General features: G+C 38.9%; 1 protein-coding gene across 23 annotated transcripts in view; it reads left to right on the forward strand.

Annotated features, from left to right (window-relative positions):
• Positions 1-19,800, forward strand: part of celf1 (cugbp, Elav-like family member 1) — a 204,420-nt gene that overhangs the window by 174,027 nt on the left and 10,593 nt on the right. For 18 of the 23 annotated variants that reach the window (XM_067598286.1, XM_067598302.1, XM_067598337.1 and 15 more), the window contains 11 exons: positions 394-581; positions 1,268-1,350; positions 5,984-6,032; positions 7,103-7,237; positions 12,228-12,307; positions 12,660-12,821; positions 12,992-13,061; positions 13,567-13,686; positions 15,209-15,322; positions 16,359-16,544; positions 17,571-17,714. In XM_067598286.1, coding sequence (XP_067454387.1) covers positions 394-581; positions 1,268-1,350; positions 5,984-6,032; positions 7,103-7,237; positions 12,228-12,307; positions 12,660-12,821; positions 12,992-13,061; positions 13,567-13,686; positions 15,209-15,322; positions 16,359-16,544; positions 17,571-17,714 — 1,331 coding nt within the window. The remainder of the gene's footprint in view (positions 1-393; positions 582-1,267; positions 1,351-5,983; positions 6,033-7,102; positions 7,238-12,227; positions 12,308-12,659; positions 12,822-12,991; positions 13,062-13,566; positions 13,687-15,208; positions 15,323-16,358; positions 16,545-17,570; positions 17,715-19,800) is intronic. The other 5 variants (XM_067598256.1, XM_067598351.1, XM_067598247.1 and 2 more) reach the window with 3 other exon arrangements.

Below are 19,800 nucleotides of genomic sequence, written 5' to 3' on the forward strand. Positions count from 1 at the left end.
GGTCTCTTGTTTGTCATTCTGATGGCAATGACACTACAGAATAACCAGGCTACTTTTGCTTAGCCAGCTACCATACACCCATGAGCATTCTACAGCTGAGTGGTGTGCTGCCAAAATGTTTTGGGTGGAACATGTTCTAGAATTATTGTTCTGCAAGTCAGAGTAAGTGGATTATTAAACTGTTTTGACAGTTAAGTGTTTGTGTCATAGAGTGTATTCTTCATATGACGGCATGCACTGAACCATAATGTTCGGGATGAGTACACATACTGTTACACCCCTATATTTGACACATTTACCCAACATGCTGCTGTTGAGTTGTTGCAGTTAATATAGGGAATCAACATGTTTGTTTCTAGTCTCCATATAATGCACTAATATTTGTCTTTGTAGAGGGAAGAAGATGAATGGATCTCTGGACCACCCCGACCAACCAGACGTGGATGCCATTAAGATGTTTGTGGGCCAGATTCCACGATCCTGGTCCGAGGAGCAGCTTCGTGAGCTCTTTGAGCCGTATGGAGCTGTCTATGAGATCAATGTTCTCCGAGACCGTAGCCAGAATCCACCACAGAGCAAAGGTCGGCCTGTAGTGACACACACACATATGCAGGAAAGAAAAATTACAGTGTACAATTAAGAAATAGAGGATACTAAAACTAGCATTATGAGGCATTATGCAACAATAAAATGGCATGTTGTATGAATATGGAATAGTCAAATATGTAACCCTTAAATGTAGCAGTGTAGTGTGTCATTTCACCGGGTTGCACTTTGCAACAAATTTAATAAAAATATTCAGTTTGTAGCCACAACTAGATGGACTTGGCCAACATGGCATTATCAGTGTGATAAAGACTATATAAACCACTTCCCAACCTCTTTTTTTTTTCTCTTTTTCTGAACAACTCAATTTTTCAGATAAAAGGATGTTTTGGCTTGTTTTTGTGTTTTGTTTATTTTCCTTGAGGATAGGGAAAAACATATTTTTAAAGAAAGACCAATTTACATTTCAACTGATGTACATCAGTTACATCAGTTGCTGAACATTAGTGGACTAGAAAAAGTAAAACTCCTTATGCTGTGCACATTATACTTCTAAGGATGTAGCAGTGTTTTTTTTTTTTTTTTACATTAACATTGTATCATGACTGATTACATTGTATCCTTGTTTGTTCCTGTGTTAATAATAATTCCTATATAATTATTATTGTTTTTTTATTCTTATTAATAAGGACCTCTGGTGTCTTTTTCATTCGTCTGGCAGGCTGCTGTTTTATAACGTACTACACTCGCAAATCAGCCTTGGAAGCACAGAATGCTCTGCACAACATGAAGATTCTGCCAGGGGTAGGTGACAGCCTCCTTAATCTGCTCTTTCAGTGCATGCTGGTTCATATGGAAGCCCTTGACTACTTCTTTGTGGCTGACCATTAACAGCTGCACTAAAGGTGGGATGCAGCTTCAGTGTGGAGCGTGGACTGTGAACATAAACAGACCGTCATAATACAGGGTTCTCTAGCTTCCATGAAGTGTGGGCGCTGATTCAGCAATCAGATATACTGTTACTTTTCTTCCTCACCCACTTCTTCCTTTCTTCCTTCCTTCCCTCCTGCCTTCTACTGTCTTCTCATCAACAAAGAATGGCAGTATGTTCCATAGCTGCTTTTCACATGAAAAGCATCAAACTGCCTGTCTCATGCAATAGGATGCATGCATTCTTTAAGAACAATCTCTCAATGGTTTCATGATAGTAACTGACTGAATTGGTATGAGTACAGTTCTGAAAAATTATTAAACATGGAATGTAGTACTGTTGTGGAACTATGATGAGCTTAAAGGGGACATATTATACTTTTTTGCATTATTTTAATACTGTTAATGTCAGATGTCTACACCAAAGTACCAAAATCTGATGTTAACATATGTAAAATATGTAAAAATGCCCCTTTCAAGTCAAAAGCCAGAGCTTCAGCCTACTCTGAATGCTTCGATTGCAAAGTTACCTGTACTTCCTCTTTGTGATTGTTCACGCACAGATGGCCTTCTGTTTCGTAGCCTTTGCAGGTAAGATTGTTGCTATGGTGGTTCCATGGGTTGTTCATGTTGTCCGCCTTGCATATTCTGGATCGTATTTGGGCTCAAACATGTACAGATGTATTTGAGAAATTGCCAGAAGTGAATTGTTCCAACCAGTATTTTACCAATTTCAAACAATCATTTAATTTTAACACACAGTATAATACACTGAGGGCCCCATTGACATGACACCGCAACAACCATCACAAGCTGAGCTATTCCAATTTGACATTTTTTGACCTTGAAATTTGCTTTGCCCATCTGTCTGGCATTTTGGTGCAGAGTGCAGCAAGGTGAGGTGCAAATGAGTGGAACACTCATTCAAATGAAGCAGTGCAAGGAGAGTTGTTGGTATTCTGGTGGGAATAGAGTACGTGTATTTATTAATCACCACACTCTCCATCTGTATTCCACTGCTGCACATACAGGAACCAAAATAGCTGGTGCTCAGTCTGTGCACCCAGGAAACTTTGCGCTTGTCGTTACTCTTGCACAATTAAACGCACAATATGTAATTTCTGCTGCTAGGGGTCTCTCAATCAAAACAGTAACAAAAGAGGGAGTTTGATGACTTGTGAAGTAGCCTTGGAACGTGGGAGTTGTTGTCTTCATTGTTAAACAACCAGCTTCTCCCGTAGGGGTGCACGATTCACACTGACTAATCACACTGAATCAAATGTAAACTTTTACTACTCAATGTCAACCTGAGTAAGATTTATTTTCTTTTAGTCCACTCAGTCAATAGGAAACCAAGGCAGCCCTGAGACAAAGGGTAAAATGAATACTTAATACAAAAATCAAAATGATTGCAAAGATAAACTGCTAAGTGCAAAACTTCAAATAATAACTTAAATTGTGGGGCGCTGTGAGAAAGTTGAACTAGAATCAACTTTTGGAGAAATGTAACCTGTAACGCTGTTCAACCCTGCCATGAAGAAAGACAAAAACATTACTAGGAAGAGAAGTAAGAAGTAAAGTTAGGCTTTGCTGATGGCTTCCCAATTCATTTTAAGAAAGACGAGAGAAAGCGAGAGAGAGAGAGAGAAGCAGTGGTCGAGCGAGCTAGAGAGTGGATGAGGAAAGCGAGCGGTGGTTGCAAGAAAGCCGGTGGATGAGAGGAATAAAATGTTATTTTCTGATTGTTTCACAGCAATTACAAATAAATATGCCCACAACCACACAAATCTGCGGAGGTGCACTGCAACGCCTGATAATGACTTGAGTCTTGTCAAGCTCCTTCTTCCCTTCGAGATAATAAAATCCAAAATATGTTCAAATGATTGCCTTCATTGCCGATGGGGCAAGTTGTATTTGTTTTTCTGTCAAGTACTCCATTGCTTGTGGTCTTTCCATAACACACACTTCACTTCCCTCTTGCCCCTGGAGTTGGGTCTGGGCATTGCGCCATCTGTGGGATTTAGCAGGCTAACTAAAAATAGAAAACAGCGTCATGGCAAGACTGAAAAATGTGAATTGTTTCTTGGAATTTCTGAATCAATTCTGAATCGGCACAGATAGAATCGTGGTTCTTCTGTGAATCAATTTTTTTGCGCACCCGTATTCTCCAGGTTAGGATTACTACAGTATTCATCGTTTAGGAAGTTTTTACTGGAAGCTGAATTATCTGCAGAGGTCTCCTCCTCTCCAGAACAAACTGACTCGGTGATTAAAACCAGTAAAAACACTGAATAAAGCAGTTTCACGTTAAAAGTCAGTGCTTCTCCAATACTGTTCAGCAGACAGAGGAAGTCTGCTAGGGGCTTTGTGTAAGCCGAGTTGCTGCTAATGTTTGCTCAGCTTGTTTCTCTGATAACTTAAGGTCCAGACGTCCGATGACAAAAATCCTTCATATAGTTATGATAGTTATATATAGTAAAAACGACCAAGATTTAAAAAGTTTATCGTAAAAATGTGGCTTAAAACTGGATAAAAGTCAGTTTATGACAGTTTCCACAATGCCGATGTATTATCTTGTATGCGTATACTCTTTGGTAGATGCCATTGTGGTGGACAACCACAATGCTGATGCATGCATCTTGTGCATGTATACACTTTGGTATATCATTGACAAGTGACCAAATGAAATGAACTGTTACCTTGATTAAAATTACGGATTTCTCTGGGTTTGAAAATTGTTGAAAACATTTGGCATAATGTAAGTACACAACTCAACAAAATACATAACATAGGTCTAGTCATTTTTAGACATTTTAATGCAGAATAGTTACATATTATAGCTTTAAAAATAGAGCCCTAAATTACCACTGGAACTGCAGGCTCACAGGTGAGCTCTGGGGCCGGTTTCACAAAGATAGACTTTGACTAGGGATTTAACAGATAGTCAGAATTCAGATAGACATCAAAATTCATCCATTGCACAAAGCAGTTTAGTTCTTGACTATCTTAAGTAGGACTACGGTACAATGAATTCTGGGTAAATTAAGATCTTTTTCAAACAAAAAAAATGGCCAATGAGTGACCGCATCCAACCGCTCAACTCTGTTTATTCCAGCAGAAAATATGTGTTTTTTGGAGGAATTCAACAGTTACAAGGACATTTTACTTGTAAAATTTAGTGGAGTGTAATAATAAAAATAAATAAATAAATAAAAAAAAACTGATATGGAAAAAATTGCAGCGACAGTGAACAGTGTTAATCCCACAGTTGAGGGGGGCATCAAAGACGTTCAAAAAGATATAAAAACATGGTACAAGATGCAAAGAAAGAAATGTGATCCTCTTTTTTTTGTTGGGTGCTACTGGTCAGTTGGTGTCACTGATTGTTACCATGGTAACATGGGTCCTAGGCCTGAGTTAGCCCAGGGGTAAAGTGTCTAATTTTTTATGTTCGTCTTTATGTTTGTGAAACAGTCTAACTTGCATTAGACTAATCTATGAGCAAAATTAAGACTGGCTTAACACTACAGACCAGTCTAAAATACTTTTGTGACACCAGCCCCTGATGTCATAGTGAACAGTCTAGCTCTAACTTCATGAGTTAATTTAAAATACAAGTATAAATACAAGTGAAAGTTTTGGGAAGGTTTAAAGAAAGGCTGAAGCATAATGTCATTAGCTGCAGGACACTCTTGACTGAAAATCACAGGCTGAAAGGAGGACAGGGCTACAGGACCTCAGATGAAGTTTGAAAATGGTTGACAGCAGACAGGTGCTTCAAATAGAGTAGTGCTGGTTATTTTTTCATTTATTTTCTCATGACATTTATTTACAAAATCTACCATATCTGAATTTTAAATATTAAATATAATCCTAGATGTATTTTTGGTAAAATTATATCTGAAATATCTGTTTAAAATCAGAAAAAATGTCAAATGATCATTTTGGATTTATGGAATATATATGTTTTGAATAAAGTAAACATTTTGCAGCTCTTCCTGTGTGTGTGTGTGTGTGTGTGTGTGTGTGTGTGTGTGTGTGTGTGTGTGTGTGTGTGTGTGTGTGCGCGCGCGCGTGTGCGCGTGTGCGCGCGCGTTTGCGCACACACACACATACACATTTGCTCCCTTTTTCTTCCATTACACACACACACACACACACACACACCTGTGTGTATTTGCCTAACTTTTGCATGTTTTGTGCATGTGTCATATCAAGCACAGCGTTTGTTGCTATTATTACATCACATGTTACATCTTTTTTTACACAAATAGCTTTTATTTGTTGGAAACTGACAAAATTACAAAAATTAAAAAGTCTGAATACCTCAGTTACCAATGGATAGAAAACCAAACAAGTATGTATCTAGCATACAAACCATCTTTGAAACATTATCACACAGACATGGTATCTCATCTATTAGCCAACATTACGAAAATGCATTACAACATAGACATACATTTTTTATCATTAGGAGTACTAATGTGTTATTTGTTGCCTTGTCTAGATGCACCACCCAATCCAGATGAAGCCAGCCGACAGTGAGAAAAACAATGGTAAGGAGTTTTTATCATTACTGTCTGTTGTCTCTGTCCTTTCATACTAGCAGACAACTCTGTGTTGATTCCCTTGCTAATAATTATGATAACCCTAATAAAGCATATTACTCTAAACAGTCACAGTTATCTAAGTTTTCAATCTAATTAGACTTCTGAAACTGTTTAATGTCATCATTAACACTGGTGAAATGCTAATTGAGTGAGCGGTGCTGTTGCCAACCTGTGAGTTAATGAATATAGTTTGGTTATAGTTAATCTCAGTAGGTAGGTAGATCAATATTTGTCATACTTCAGTGACTACCACTGTTGTTTGTGACATACATCACAGGTTTTCTTCATTAGCCAGTATTTCATTATGGTGACAAAATTTCTTGATTTGTTTCTTGAGTCACTTATAGCAGGCATATGTAGTGATCTGAATGAGACAGAGGCTGTGGCTGGTTATTAAACAGTTAGACATTTAATACTACTTCTGTCTCTCTTGATGGGCAAAATGGCTCCTGTGCTTATAGCTGAGTATGATGCAGTTTGGTGTTGTCGTGCCATTTTGTCTGAAATATTCCCTATTTTAAAAATGACTTTTCATTATTGCATGTTTTTCTCCTTTTAGTAGATCTGAGCTGTGTCTATACTTATGTGGATACATCAGAAAATACTTTTAATCTCTGAAGTGAGGTTCCCTCCACCTGCTGAAAGACCAACACAATAAAGAAAGGGTTAAATTCCCTCTTCCTTTTTCAGTTTATTTTTCAAATGTATTCACTTTAAATAGCTGCATCATTCACTTCATCCACATTAGTGTGGGCATGGCTTTAAACATTTAGAAAGTAAATTGAGCAAAGTTCCTTGCAGAACTCAGCTGTTAGGAGATATTATCCCAAACCTCAGTGATGTTTCAGAATTACTTTCAGAAGGCAAGTCAATATATATGGTGATGGCCCACTTTCTTTGATGGCATAAGTTACAAAAGAGCCACTATTAAACATATGTGCATGCTGAGTGTTGTAATGCACCATTTACCTTGACACAGAGCAGGTGTGTTTGATGTTGTGTTGTGCTGAATACAGCAGTGGAGGACAGGAAGCTGTTTATTGGAATGATCTCCAAGAAATGTAACGAGAACGACATAAGATTGATGTTCTCACCATACGGACAGATAGAGGAGTGCCGAATACTTCGAGGCCCTGATGGACTCAGCCGTGGTAAGGCATATTCTGTTCTTACACACACACACACACACACACACACACACACACACACACACACACACTGAGTGTTCGGAAGATTACTTTTGAAATGTAATAGGTTACAGAATACTAGTTACTAGGGTAGGGTATCGTTTGAATTTTATCGATTCCGATTCTTGATTCCGATACTGCTAATTGATTCTGGTTCTTGTTGATTCCTGGCTTCCACTCCAATATGGTAAAAAAAAAAAGAGAAAAAAGAGGTCAAATGTTAAGAAAACAAAAAGATCTTTATTCTTTTAAGTATTTACTTCGACTTTTATTGTTTCATTAAAATAAGTAAATTCAAAGTGAACGTTTTTAACTGAACATTATACTTTTGTTTTGAGTACTTGCTGTCTCATCTTTCCCTCAATACCATAGTGTGCTGTCACTGTCACTGTATAATTCATGGACTTGCACACGGTTCTGTTCAGGCTTTTTTCGGAGGTCCGTGGACACAAACATGTCACATGTGCACATTGGTAAACAGGGTTGCAGCATGATAACTTTCCAGAGTTAAAATCAGAGAGTAAAATCCAGTCTGTGAATATTACAAACCGCTATACAGAGTTTTTTTGATCAGACTTTAAATGCCAAAATCTGTTACTCCAACTGGACTTGCTGGATCGTATTTCATTGTTTCACCGCTGTTACAAATCAATTGGTTTTCCTGTTGACTTGTTATCCAATCATGGAGAGGAAACGTTGCTGACCTTGTAAATGCCTGATTGTGATATTATTATTATATTATTATATCAGTCATTATTCCATAGGCTAGGCTATCCATCTGATTAATTCAGATTATTGATGGTTTATGGATCTATGAAAAATGTTTAACTTCAGAGGTGCAAGAAACTGGGTTTGTGTGGCTGCTATCATTGCAATAACAGAGGTCACAAGTTAATCTAGCAGAGGCATTTTAAAACCCAAAGATAATATACAGTTGTTTTTGCTTCAAAATAGGCTGTGTGTTTGGGTATATAGGTAGTTCTCAAAGCCGCATTGCTCAGTGGTGTAGCACAATGTACTGCAAGTTTTCCTTTAGATTTAACACCTGGTGTCGAAACCTGGGTGGGGAGTTTTTATTTTGAAGAAAATACATCAAAATATGGTTAAGAATATTTCTGATCCCACAGTTTCATTGAACTCCATTAATCAGATGGATAGTCAAGTCTATGAAATTATGAATGATATGAAATCATAATCAGGCATTTGCAAGGTCAGCAACATTTCCTTTCTGTGATTTGAACATCTGCTGTCGCCATGAGAAACACCTGACAGTTATAAACAAAGGTAACAAGTTAACAGGAAAACCAGTTGATTTGTAACACCTGCACTTTAAACAGCAAGCCCCCACCAACACAGCCCCTTGTGTTGTTTTACACAGTGCTGTTTTCAGTCTGAATGCAGCTGAGGAGATCCTGTATGTTGCTGAACAACTAAAAGTCGAAAAATGGTAAATGGACTGTACTTGTATAGCGCCTTTCTAGTCTTCCGACCTCTCAAAGCGATTTTACATTGCAAATCACATTCACCCATTCACACACTGAATGGGTACAGGGGCTACCACGCAAGGTCCCAACCTGCCCATCAGAAGAAACTAACCATTCACACACATTCATACACTGATGGCACAGCCATCAGGAGCGATTTGGGGTTAAGTATCTTGCCCAAGGACACATTGGCATGTGGACTGGAGGAGCCGGGAACCGAATCGCTGATCTTCCGATTGTTTTAAACTGGGATGTAAAGCTAAGTTGAGCACATACTGCCGAATGAATAGAGCCTGTCTAGATGTAGAGACAGCTCCTTGTAAGTCAGTAGTGTAGGCAGAAATCAGTTTGGGTGGGCACAGAGAAAATCAGGTGGGCCTAGCCTGTCCAAGAGCAATTATACTTTATAGGTTCTGAAATGCATATGTTAACCAAAATAGGCCATTACAACTATACTTCCCTGAATGCACCACAGTTCAATCATACAAGCCCTATAGATCATCAGAGGTAATGTTATAGGCACCAAGATGAACATTAACCGCATCACATTAGCCTGGCAGGGTAGCCACATATTCACACACAGACACAACAGCATCATTGATCAAACGTATGGATAGAGGTACACCAGCACCAACATGACACTTGAACATAGCCTGGCACGGCAGCCACATAAACCACACACGTACACACACACACACACACACACACACAGATGGTAGACACAGCAACATCAGCATACAATCCAGTTGTACACCCAACCAAATATATACCCAGTAAACAATAATATTGAAATAGGCAATAGGCTACTATAGTCCAAAATTGTAAATTAGCTTACTTTTGATGGTGGACAGCGGGAGATGACAGGGCTTGATGTTCAACACTGACATTATTTGATTATAGTCCAATGATTCAGTCAGTTCTTGGATGTCGTCACTGGAGAATCACGTGCTAAATCAAATGCTGCTGCTAACGGGGAAAGGGCTGAATTAGCAGCCACATTCATGAACTACATGAATGTGGCTGCTAATTCAGCCCTTTCCCCCCACTTGGCACTTGTTGAGGAGAAACTGATGCAGCAATAGGTGTCTGGGTTGAGAATGATGGCTGAACTTGAGCTGAATTCTCTTCCTCCTGCTCTTCACAACGTCTTTTTGTGACATGCTTAACCTACATTAAAAGCAACTAACTAGTGGAAAGTAGCCCTCTGTTCCTCTGCGCAATGCGTGGGCTGTACACTGAGTACAGCCCATGCTTGCCATCTGACCTTTGCGAAATGCACTACCACTCAAAAAGTCTAACCTATCATCATTATCTGGTGGCTTTGCTGAGTGTTGCCTCATGTTGTCCGGAAATAAGCCAAAAGAAGGCATTCCTGTATGGCGAAAAGGTGCAAACCAACAGAATGAATATAAGCTTTTTACCAAAAAGCACAAGAGCATATTTCACCTATTTTGGCTTCACTCCACTGGCTGCCCATCCATTTTAGGATTCATTTTAAAATGATTTTATTTGCTTTTAAAGTCTTGAATGGCCTAGCCCCACTTTACCTCTCTGAGCTGCTGCACCCCTACAATCCCAGCCACTCTCTCAGGTCAGCTGACCAGCTGCTTCTGACAGTGCCTAAAGCTAGGTTTAAGCTCAGAGGTGAACGAGCATTTGCTGTTGCAGCTCCAAAACTGTGGAATGGATTGCCGCTGCACATTAGACAGGCCTCCTCACTGTCTCATTTTAAATCTCTTCTTAAAACCCACCTCTTCTCTCTTTGATTTTATCTTATTTTATTTTATTTGATTTTATCTTATTTTATTTGATTTTATCTTATTTTATCTTATTTTATTTGATTTTATCCTATTGTGTCCTTCATCATTTTATTGTGTTCTGTTGTGCTATTTATTGTGTTTTTTATCTTGCTGTGCAGCACTTTGGAAACCTTGTGTTTGTTAAAATCATGCTATATAAATAAAGTGGATTAGATTGGATTGGAAATAGAATATATTCGAATGTAACCCCTTCGTAATCACGAACATTTTCATTAGTAACTGTAATTTAATTACACATTTTTTTCTCAGTAACTGTAACAGATTACAATCACATTTATTTTGTAATTCAGTTATAATACGCCGTTACATGTAACTAGTTACTTCCCAGAACTGCAGACACACACATACACACACATCACACACATAACTTGTTAATGCTGAGAGTGCTGCCAAATAATGAACATGCTTGTTAATTGAGGCTGATGTATTTAATTGGTGGCTTAATTCTTTTCTGTTTGGCTTACTATTATTTGACTTGAATCTTCATTACGTAAGGTTAGCTTGATGAAATCATTAATGACTGAATAACTTTGTGTTTATTGGAGTGATTTTAATATGGATTTGGTATCAATGTGATAATGTGCATTCACTTCTCACATACTTAGTTCATTGGATTAGCCAAAATTCCTGTCTGATTATTTTATTTGTCAAGTCTTTCTCATTAGATTTTACTATACCACAATATTTTATCCATCCCTAATTGAAATCAAGAAAACAACATAAAAAGTACAAACATCTAGATGACCTCCTTAAAAGAGAGATAGAAAAGAAGGCTACATTCATGAAAACAGAAAAAACGGTCAGAGACCTCTTACAAGCTAAGAGACCCGCAGACCAACCAAATATTTTATGAATCAAAGGAATACTGTAAAAAGTTCCACTCTAAACCTCTGATAAAGACATCAGAAATGTGCTGAACTCTCTTAACCTGCTATCTATTTTAAAACCTGTTTTAAAACTATTCAGTTTTAATCCTGAATTGGTGGCCCCCAACTAATTTTAGAATCAGATGGAATTCAATTGTGTGTGTTAATTTTTTTCCTATTTTACATCACTTATTTATATCAAATGTTACTCAACAAAAATCTCCAGTGCTCTTGATAAAATTATAGACTTAAAAATGAACAAAAACAATAAAACATGGTTTTTGGTTCCTGCTGCAAGTTCTGGTGCTTTTTAAAATGCTCCTAGCCTCATACGAGTGGGAAAGAGTCATGTATTAATCTACCATCATTTCTAACTAGTAGCCAATACTTTGTATCTGCCTGGTGAGCTAATGGTTAGTAGTAAATGACAGACACAGTTGTGTCAGATCCTAAAAACAATGGCAAAGGCCAAGTTTTGATCTCAGTGCAACTGATCCAACAGCTGATCCAAGATGCTTTAGAGCACAGAGAGAAATCACTAAAGAGAGGATGACAAAAAAGTAAAAAGTATTAGTTAAAAAGTAAGAGTACACAAAATACAGTAGCCTCAGTCTAATGCAGGAAATCAGGCAGAAATCAGGCACAGTTATTGGCAGCTAAAATTGTTGAAAATCCACTCTGATCCAAGTTCAGTGTTGGATAAAGATACTGATATGTTAACAACATAAATTTTCCCTCAAATAGATCTGTATGAGTAATGATACATTGTGTTTCTCTCTTTCAGGTTGTGCATTTGTGACATTCACAGCTAGACAAATGGCCCAGTCAGCCATCAAGTCCATGCATCAGTCCCAGACCATGGAGGTGAACTACAATTTCACACTAAACATAATATGTGAAGTGGTCAAATTGTGACCTTGATTTCAAAATTGCTGGATTATATTGTTTCTGTTCAAATATTACCAATAATTTGTATACCATATTTCAAAGCAGCAGAACTTTTTAAAATAATCATTATTTGACTTGCACTTAAATTGCAAATTTGTCTTAAAACAATCATCAGGTGACCATATGAACATAGAAAGAGGTTTTGCTTGCTATAATCATACCTCTTGTTCATACTGACCTGATGTTTAAATTATGTTTTAATCAGCATTTATAACAAGTTAATCAAGCTCAAGCCAGAGTATAAAAGATTTCCTGCATCTGTGTTTAGGGCTGTTCGTCACCCATTGTAGTGAAGTTTGCAGACACTCAGAAGGACAAGGAGCAGAAGCGCATGGCCCTACAGCTGCAGCAGCAGATGCAGCAACTCAGTGCTGCTTCCATGTGGGGAAACCTCACTGGGCTCAACAGTCTGGGGCCACAGTACCTAGCAGTGAGTGTGTGTTTTAGGGCCTCTATAAAATGTGATGATTAACCTATTGACAAAGCAATTTCACCAGTTTCACCGTGGCTTTCACTTCCACTTTGGCATGTTGTTTCTCATTTCTCCTCCTGGCTTTAACACTGACTGTGGAATCATCTGTGTTTGGTGTAAATGTGTAGCTTTACTTACAGTTGCTGCAGCAGTCAGCCTCCACAGGGAGTGCACTCAACAACCTGCATCCTGTATCAGGTACAGGTACACACACACACGCTTGGACATTCCACCATGACAGATCATGCTGTTATACGAGATCCAAATATGTGAATATGGATTTTTGGGTGAATAATCATCTCAGTCATGGCCTCTGGGTTTGGAAGAGGTTGGTGTCAAGGTGGTTTAATTATCAATCTGGATGCTAAGCAAGACCTAAAGAAGGCAATAGTTTACAATGCCCTGCCTCAAACTCATACATCCAGCAAACCCCAGGGGAGAACTCATCCTTGTATAATGTTTTTATGAACAATAGTGGTCAGAAGAAGCCATGGGGGGAGTCTTGAATGAATCTTTAAATGAAAATCTGCAGACTTTTGAGTTTGTACATGTTGCATTTGCCTTAAACACATTTTTATTTTTACCCGAAATATAAGACAAAAAATGTTAAAAAATGCTCAAATATGTTGTTGATATCTGTCTGCTAGGTTAGTCATTAGTGATTCTAATCTATCCCATGTGTGTATGTGTGTGTGTCTGTCAGGTCTTAATGCCATGCAGAACCTGGCTGCCTTAGCAGCAGCAACTGCCACACAGGCCACGCCCACAGGCTCCAGTGCCATGACAACATCTAGTAGCCCATTAAGTGCACTAACAAGCTCAGGTAAAAAAGCACTACAGTACACATAGTCTGAAATCAGTCAGAAATATATAAACTTAGCACAAAAAGTAAGGAAATTAGTGTTTGGTAGATTATTTCTTTGTTGTAACAATGCTTCTTGGCAATAAATTTTATACCGTTGGAAAGCCTGTTTATTTCCTTTTTAAATAGTGCCACATTTGTAAGTAACATGCATTTGTGGGATGAGCAGCAGAGCTGAGTATGTGGCTTGTGTCCATGAAAAATTTGCCAAATTTTCTCTGAAAATGCCAAGCAGCTTATTCTGCCATTGACTCTTGTTTGGTGGATTGGATGATTGAAGTTTGAAGAAACAAGACATATTGGCAATTTAACAATTTATTCATCTAACAAACAGGAGCCTCAGTAGCATGTGGAAGAACCATACACAGCCACAACAGCCTGGCACCTCCTCCTCATGCTGGTCACCAGCCTGGTCACACACTGCTGTGGGATGGCATCCCATTCTTCAACCAGCATTTGTCGCAAGTCAGCCAACGTGGTTGTGTTGGTCACTCTGGCATGAACAGCACACCCAAGCTGATCCCACAAGTGTTCAATGGGGTTGAGGTCAGGACTGCTGGCAGGCCATTCCATCCTCTCCACTCCCAAATTCTGGAGGCAGTCTCTGATAAACCCCGCTCTGTGGGGATGGGCATTGTCATCTTGGAGGATAGAGTTCAGTCCCAGACTGTGGAGATATGGGATTGCCACTGGTTGCAGAATCTTATCACAATATCTCTCTGCATTGAGATTGCCTCCAATGATGACAAGCCTCGTTTTTCCAGTGAGGGAGATGCCGCCCCACACCATCACACTGCCTCCACCAAAAGATGTTACTCTATCGGTGCAGCAATCAGCATGGCATTCTCCACATCTTCTCCACACGTTGACCCTACGATCCAACTGCTGTAGGCAGAATCTGGACTCAATGCTGAACATAACATTCCTCCACAGCAGTGTGTGACCAGGCTGGTGACCAGCATGAGGAGGAGGTGCCAGGCTGTTGTGGCATTAAATAGTGTATGGTTCTTCCACACACTATTTAGGCTCCTGTTTGTTAAATGAATAAATTGTTAAATTGCCAATATGTCTTGTTTCTTCAAACTTCAATCATCCAATCCACCAAACACCAAACAATGTCAATGGCAGAATAAGCTGTTTGGTATTGGCAGATAAGATTTGGCAAATTTTTCATGGGCACACGCCACATACTCAGCTCTGCTGCTCATCCCACAAATATATATATATATATATATATATATATATATATATATACACACAAAGTTTAAGGTTTTTCTCAGATTGGTAATATTCCTCTTCTTTTAATAGAGATAGTGTATCATATATTTTAGTTTGTTGTGAAGTCAAAATGATGGTGTGAAAATGTTGACATTGCTGGCGTCTAACACACAGATTGTAGCACTGTAACACGGTGGTGTCTAATATTTTCCAGTTGTGTTTATTGTTGTATTTAACATTGACACTAAATGTTCCCCCTGAGCAGGCTCCTCCCCCACCTCCAGCAGCACCTCCTCAGTGAACCCCATAGCTTCTCTTGGAGCCCTGCAGTCTCTGGCTGCTGGTACTGGAGCTGGCCTCAACATGGGCTCCCTGGCAGGTACTAACCCTAAGCTGGACCTGTGCTTGTTGTCTGCACAGGTCCAGCTTAGAGACTGAAAATTTCCTCTGATTAGATTACTATGAGGCAGTATACTAGATGTAAATCTTTCTCTTAAACGCAGACGAGGCTATTTTGTGAATGTGATGGTGTGCTGATGTTAGCTTCCTGTATGTACCATTAGCCACACCTGTCGGCATATTGCCACTCTTAGTAATCTTATGCTGTCAGTGCAATGGAAAGAAATTGCACAGAGCCTACAAGTATGAAGGCAAAAGTAATGCCTCACTCAAACTTCCCACACATGTTCATAATTTCACATAGTGGGCTGTTAAGTTGCAGGAACAGTTTATTTATGAAAACACTGTTAGAACACATGATGTACTGAAATAAAATCCCAGTTATTGTGTAATCCCTGTCAACATACAGGCTCAACAGTAATTTACTCAGAAGTTAAACCTTTAGCCTATAATGTGTTTAAGTTTTCCAAATTCTTATATTTAATTTGTCATGTAACGCATCTTTGAGTCGACAGAGGCTTTAATTGACCTTGTCTGAATGAATAGTGCAGGGGCAGCTGTGGCTCAGGAGGTAGAGCGAGTCGTCCACTAATTGGAAGATTGGCAGTTCGATTCCCGGCTCCTCCAGTTCGCATATCGTGTCCTTGGGCAAGATACTGAACCCTAAATTGCTTCTGATGGCTGTGCCATCACACATACAAGGAGTGTATGAATGTGTGTGAATGGTTAGTCTCATGGGCATGTTGGGACCTTGTATGGTAGCCCCTGTACCCAATCAGCATATGAATGTGTGTGAATGGATGAATGTGACTCGTAATGTACAAAGAGATTTGAGTGGTCGGAAGACTAGAAAGGCGCTATACAAGTATAGTCTATTTACCATTTACCATAATAAACAGTGAAACTGATATCAGTTCTTCTTTTCAGACTATTGTGTTGAACTCAACATCACTTTGAATCATAAGAGTTCACATTTCCACTCATGTCATTTTTGTTTTCTTGTAACTCTGATGCAGGCATGGCAGCACTTAATGGCAGCCTTGGCTCTGGAGGCCTGTCTAATGGCTCAGGAAGCACCATGGAGGCACTGAGCCAGGCCTACTCAGGCATCCAGCAGTATGCTGCTGCTGCCCTCCCTAGCCTGTACAACCAGAGCCTGCTGTCCCAGCAAAGTGTCTCAGCTGCAGGCAGCCAAAAAGAAGGTGGGTGCTGTGGATTGGGTGTGGGAGGAAGGAGATGACATGGTGGGTGGTAGAAAGTACAGACGGAATGATCAGAGGATTTAAAAAAGCTGTAAAGAGAGCGGGGGAGCTCAGGATTCTTTACTAAAACCAGTTCTGGAAATTGACACATTTTACTTGAGTGAACCTCTTGTAAAGACATTCAGCACATAATCACCTGTAGAAAACATGTTTCTTTAGTCCAATTCAGTCCAGTCTCCATTCATGTTGACCAGACATTAAGGCAAACAAAAACCTTATTGATACATGAAAAGGTTTGAGAGCTGCAGGCTAAACTGTGAGTTGGAGTTTGAACTACTTCTCCTTATATGCCTTTTTCATGAAACTGACTTGTTCAAATAGATAAGATAAAAGAAAGAAAGCTAACCATAAGTAACAGAATCCAATCATACACAGTTTTGAGTGATGGGATTCTCCAGAGTATTTAGTGATACCTGGTTTAAAATGACTTGTTCAAATAGATAAGATAAAAGAAAGAAAGCTAACAGTAAGTAACAAAATCCAATCATACACAGTTTTGAGTGATGGGATTCTCCACAGTATTTAGTGATACCTGGTTTAAAATACTGCCGTTGGCAGGCTGCTAGAGATGTGTGTGCTGTGTGTTGGTCTCACCTTCTGCTAAGGATTCTATCTTCTTTTAAATCTGCGGCATCAGCCAGCAACAGTCGCAGCACTGGTAAGACGCCACTATGCTTTTAACAGCTCCACTTTAAAACAAGCTCAAGTCCATAACAGATGGCTTGCCCCCCCATTTGTGTGTTAATGGTAGCCCTTCTCCTGAAGTCTGCTCACTCCTATTGTTTGATTTTTTTTAAATTAATCCTTTATATGAAGCAGCTGTTATTGCATTTGTTGAAGATGTAATTTGATCATGACCATATTTTGAAGAATTAGATGAAATTTTTTGAGTCATTGATGAAATTGTTCAAATATCACTGTGAGTAATATTTGTGTGATTAGTAAAACAGACTTAATGATGTGCAGGTCCAGAGGGTGCCAACTTGTTCATTTACCACCTGCCTCAAGAGTTTGGAGACCAGGACCTGCTCCAGATGTTTATGCCCTTTGGAAATGTCATCTCTGCTAAGGTCTTCATTGACAAACAGACAAACCTCAGCAAATGTTTTGGTGAGTTCACAGAAACTGCTGTACATAAGCCTGCACAAGATCAGTTAAATATTTGAGTCAGTCCAACCAGCATCTTGCAGTGTTGTGTTGCAGTTGTTGTAACTGACTCTGCTGCAGCTTCAAAGATTTTGGTGTATCACTGTATTTTAGTGTATGTAAGTTTCAATTTGGAAGGTAAATGTGAGCATTTGGTACTAGGAAAATGAACATTTGACACTGATACACAATGTCAAATGTTCATGTTACAGTTATTGTGGTCAATAATATCACTAAAGGTATTGTAGCGTGTATAGTAAAACCCGACCGATACATAGGCAGGACAATTTTATCAGCTGATTTAAACTATTGCAAATCAATCAATATCGGTGTTTATAATGATCGATAAGTAACGAAAAATTAAAGTAATGGAAAGCCAAAGATAGTTGTTTGAGCTATTTTATCACCAGTGTCACTATTGCATAGTTTGTACAGACAGCACTGTGACTCTCTGTGGCACTCGCTGATGGTAACACACTAATCCCGGTGAATTCACTGAACACATCACATTCAGAGCAGAACAGAGTTGGCGTTTGGGTGTCTGTTATATGACTTCATAGTAAGATGGTCATTTGTTATTGAAGTGCATGAATTGAATGATAATAAACCATGCTCCCTCATTTGACCTTATTGTATAGGCTAAGTAATCCTGACTGCAGTTGAATCAGTCATGCCTGGTTTTGCTACAGTCAGCTGTGGTCAGTCACCTCCTCTCATGACTCACAGCACAGCAGTTGAGTGGTGTAAAGCCTTGTGACAAACCTGGTTTCACATTTATTTGTGAAACAGTCAGTAAGAAAGTTCTAGTGAGTAAATGAACAGCAGCCCTATCATTTTCTGTTGTCAATATAACTATGACAGATGCTATAAAACACACGCTTGTAGTTAATCTGTTGTGAAATTAGTTCCCTAGTTAGCCATAAAGCTAGCTAATGTTATGGCAGTAGAGTGAAGGTAGCTAATGAGTTATTAACATGTTGCATTATACTGATTCTGCCAAACTGACGGAATGGTAAATATATCCATGACTTACATTTCAGTACGTGTTAGTACAGTTAGTGAGTCAGTGCTTTGGAAACACGTCTGATTTTCACCAGTGAAATGAAACTGACAGTTTGTCCAAAGTTTAAGGCACAGTGCCTTTTCAGAGTTACTGAACCCCTCAGCTAATGTCTGATCATCACAGTACAGAACAGACTAGAACTGTAATATTAGAGGGATTATTAGGCGGAAAAAAAACACAATAAAATGTGTGCACATTGAGACAAGTAAATGACAGTGAAAGCTGGATTCAGTTGTTGTTGGTCTTGTTTCTGCAGCAGCTTTTTTTTAAACTGCACCTGACACTGTCAACATTAATAGTGATTACAAAATGCTTCTCTGTTGCTTGTGTTGTATAGAAATAAAAGAGTGCTGGTAAATGGATGAACTGGATAAATTAATACATGAAAATGAAACGGTCATCGGTGTCTATAAAGTAGAACCCTTGCTTACTAGCCAATTATAATGATAATAAAACAATAAAACAATTAATAATAAAAGTGAAGGTTATTGGTGCAGTTGCTGTTATGTTTTTGACTGTGGCTCAGGAGGTAGAGTAGGTTGTGGCACTAATCATGGGGTTTGCAGTTTGATCCCCAGCTGGGTAAGTCAGGGTCAATTCATCACATTTGGATCGCTTCATCATAGATATTTATGAAACTTGGCATGCTGATTTGGTCATTTTAAAAACCCATGGAACCGAAATTGCACTTGTCTCAGATCGCTATTAAGGGAGATATGGGCTAACAAAGTTTGAACTAATTAGTGTGACATTTATCTTCAGATTCATGATTCCACCCATGTTGTATTTCTTTGAGCACACTATCTAGTGGCCTGTAAGCCCATCAAGAAAGTGTTGCATTGTAATTTTGCATATGTCTGACCATACACTGATCAGTAACTGCTGTTCAACAACATTGTAAGGAATTAGTGATGTGATGCCACTTCAGATAAGTAATGACATCTCAGCAACAACTCAAAAACCAAAGACTTTCTGGAGGTGTTAATG

The sequence above is a fragment of the Thunnus thynnus genome, chromosome 1, assembly GCF_963924715.1.
Source record: "Thunnus thynnus chromosome 1, fThuThy2.1, whole genome shotgun sequence".
Classification (NCBI taxonomy): Eukaryota; Metazoa; Chordata; class Actinopteri; order Scombriformes; family Scombridae; genus Thunnus; species Thunnus thynnus.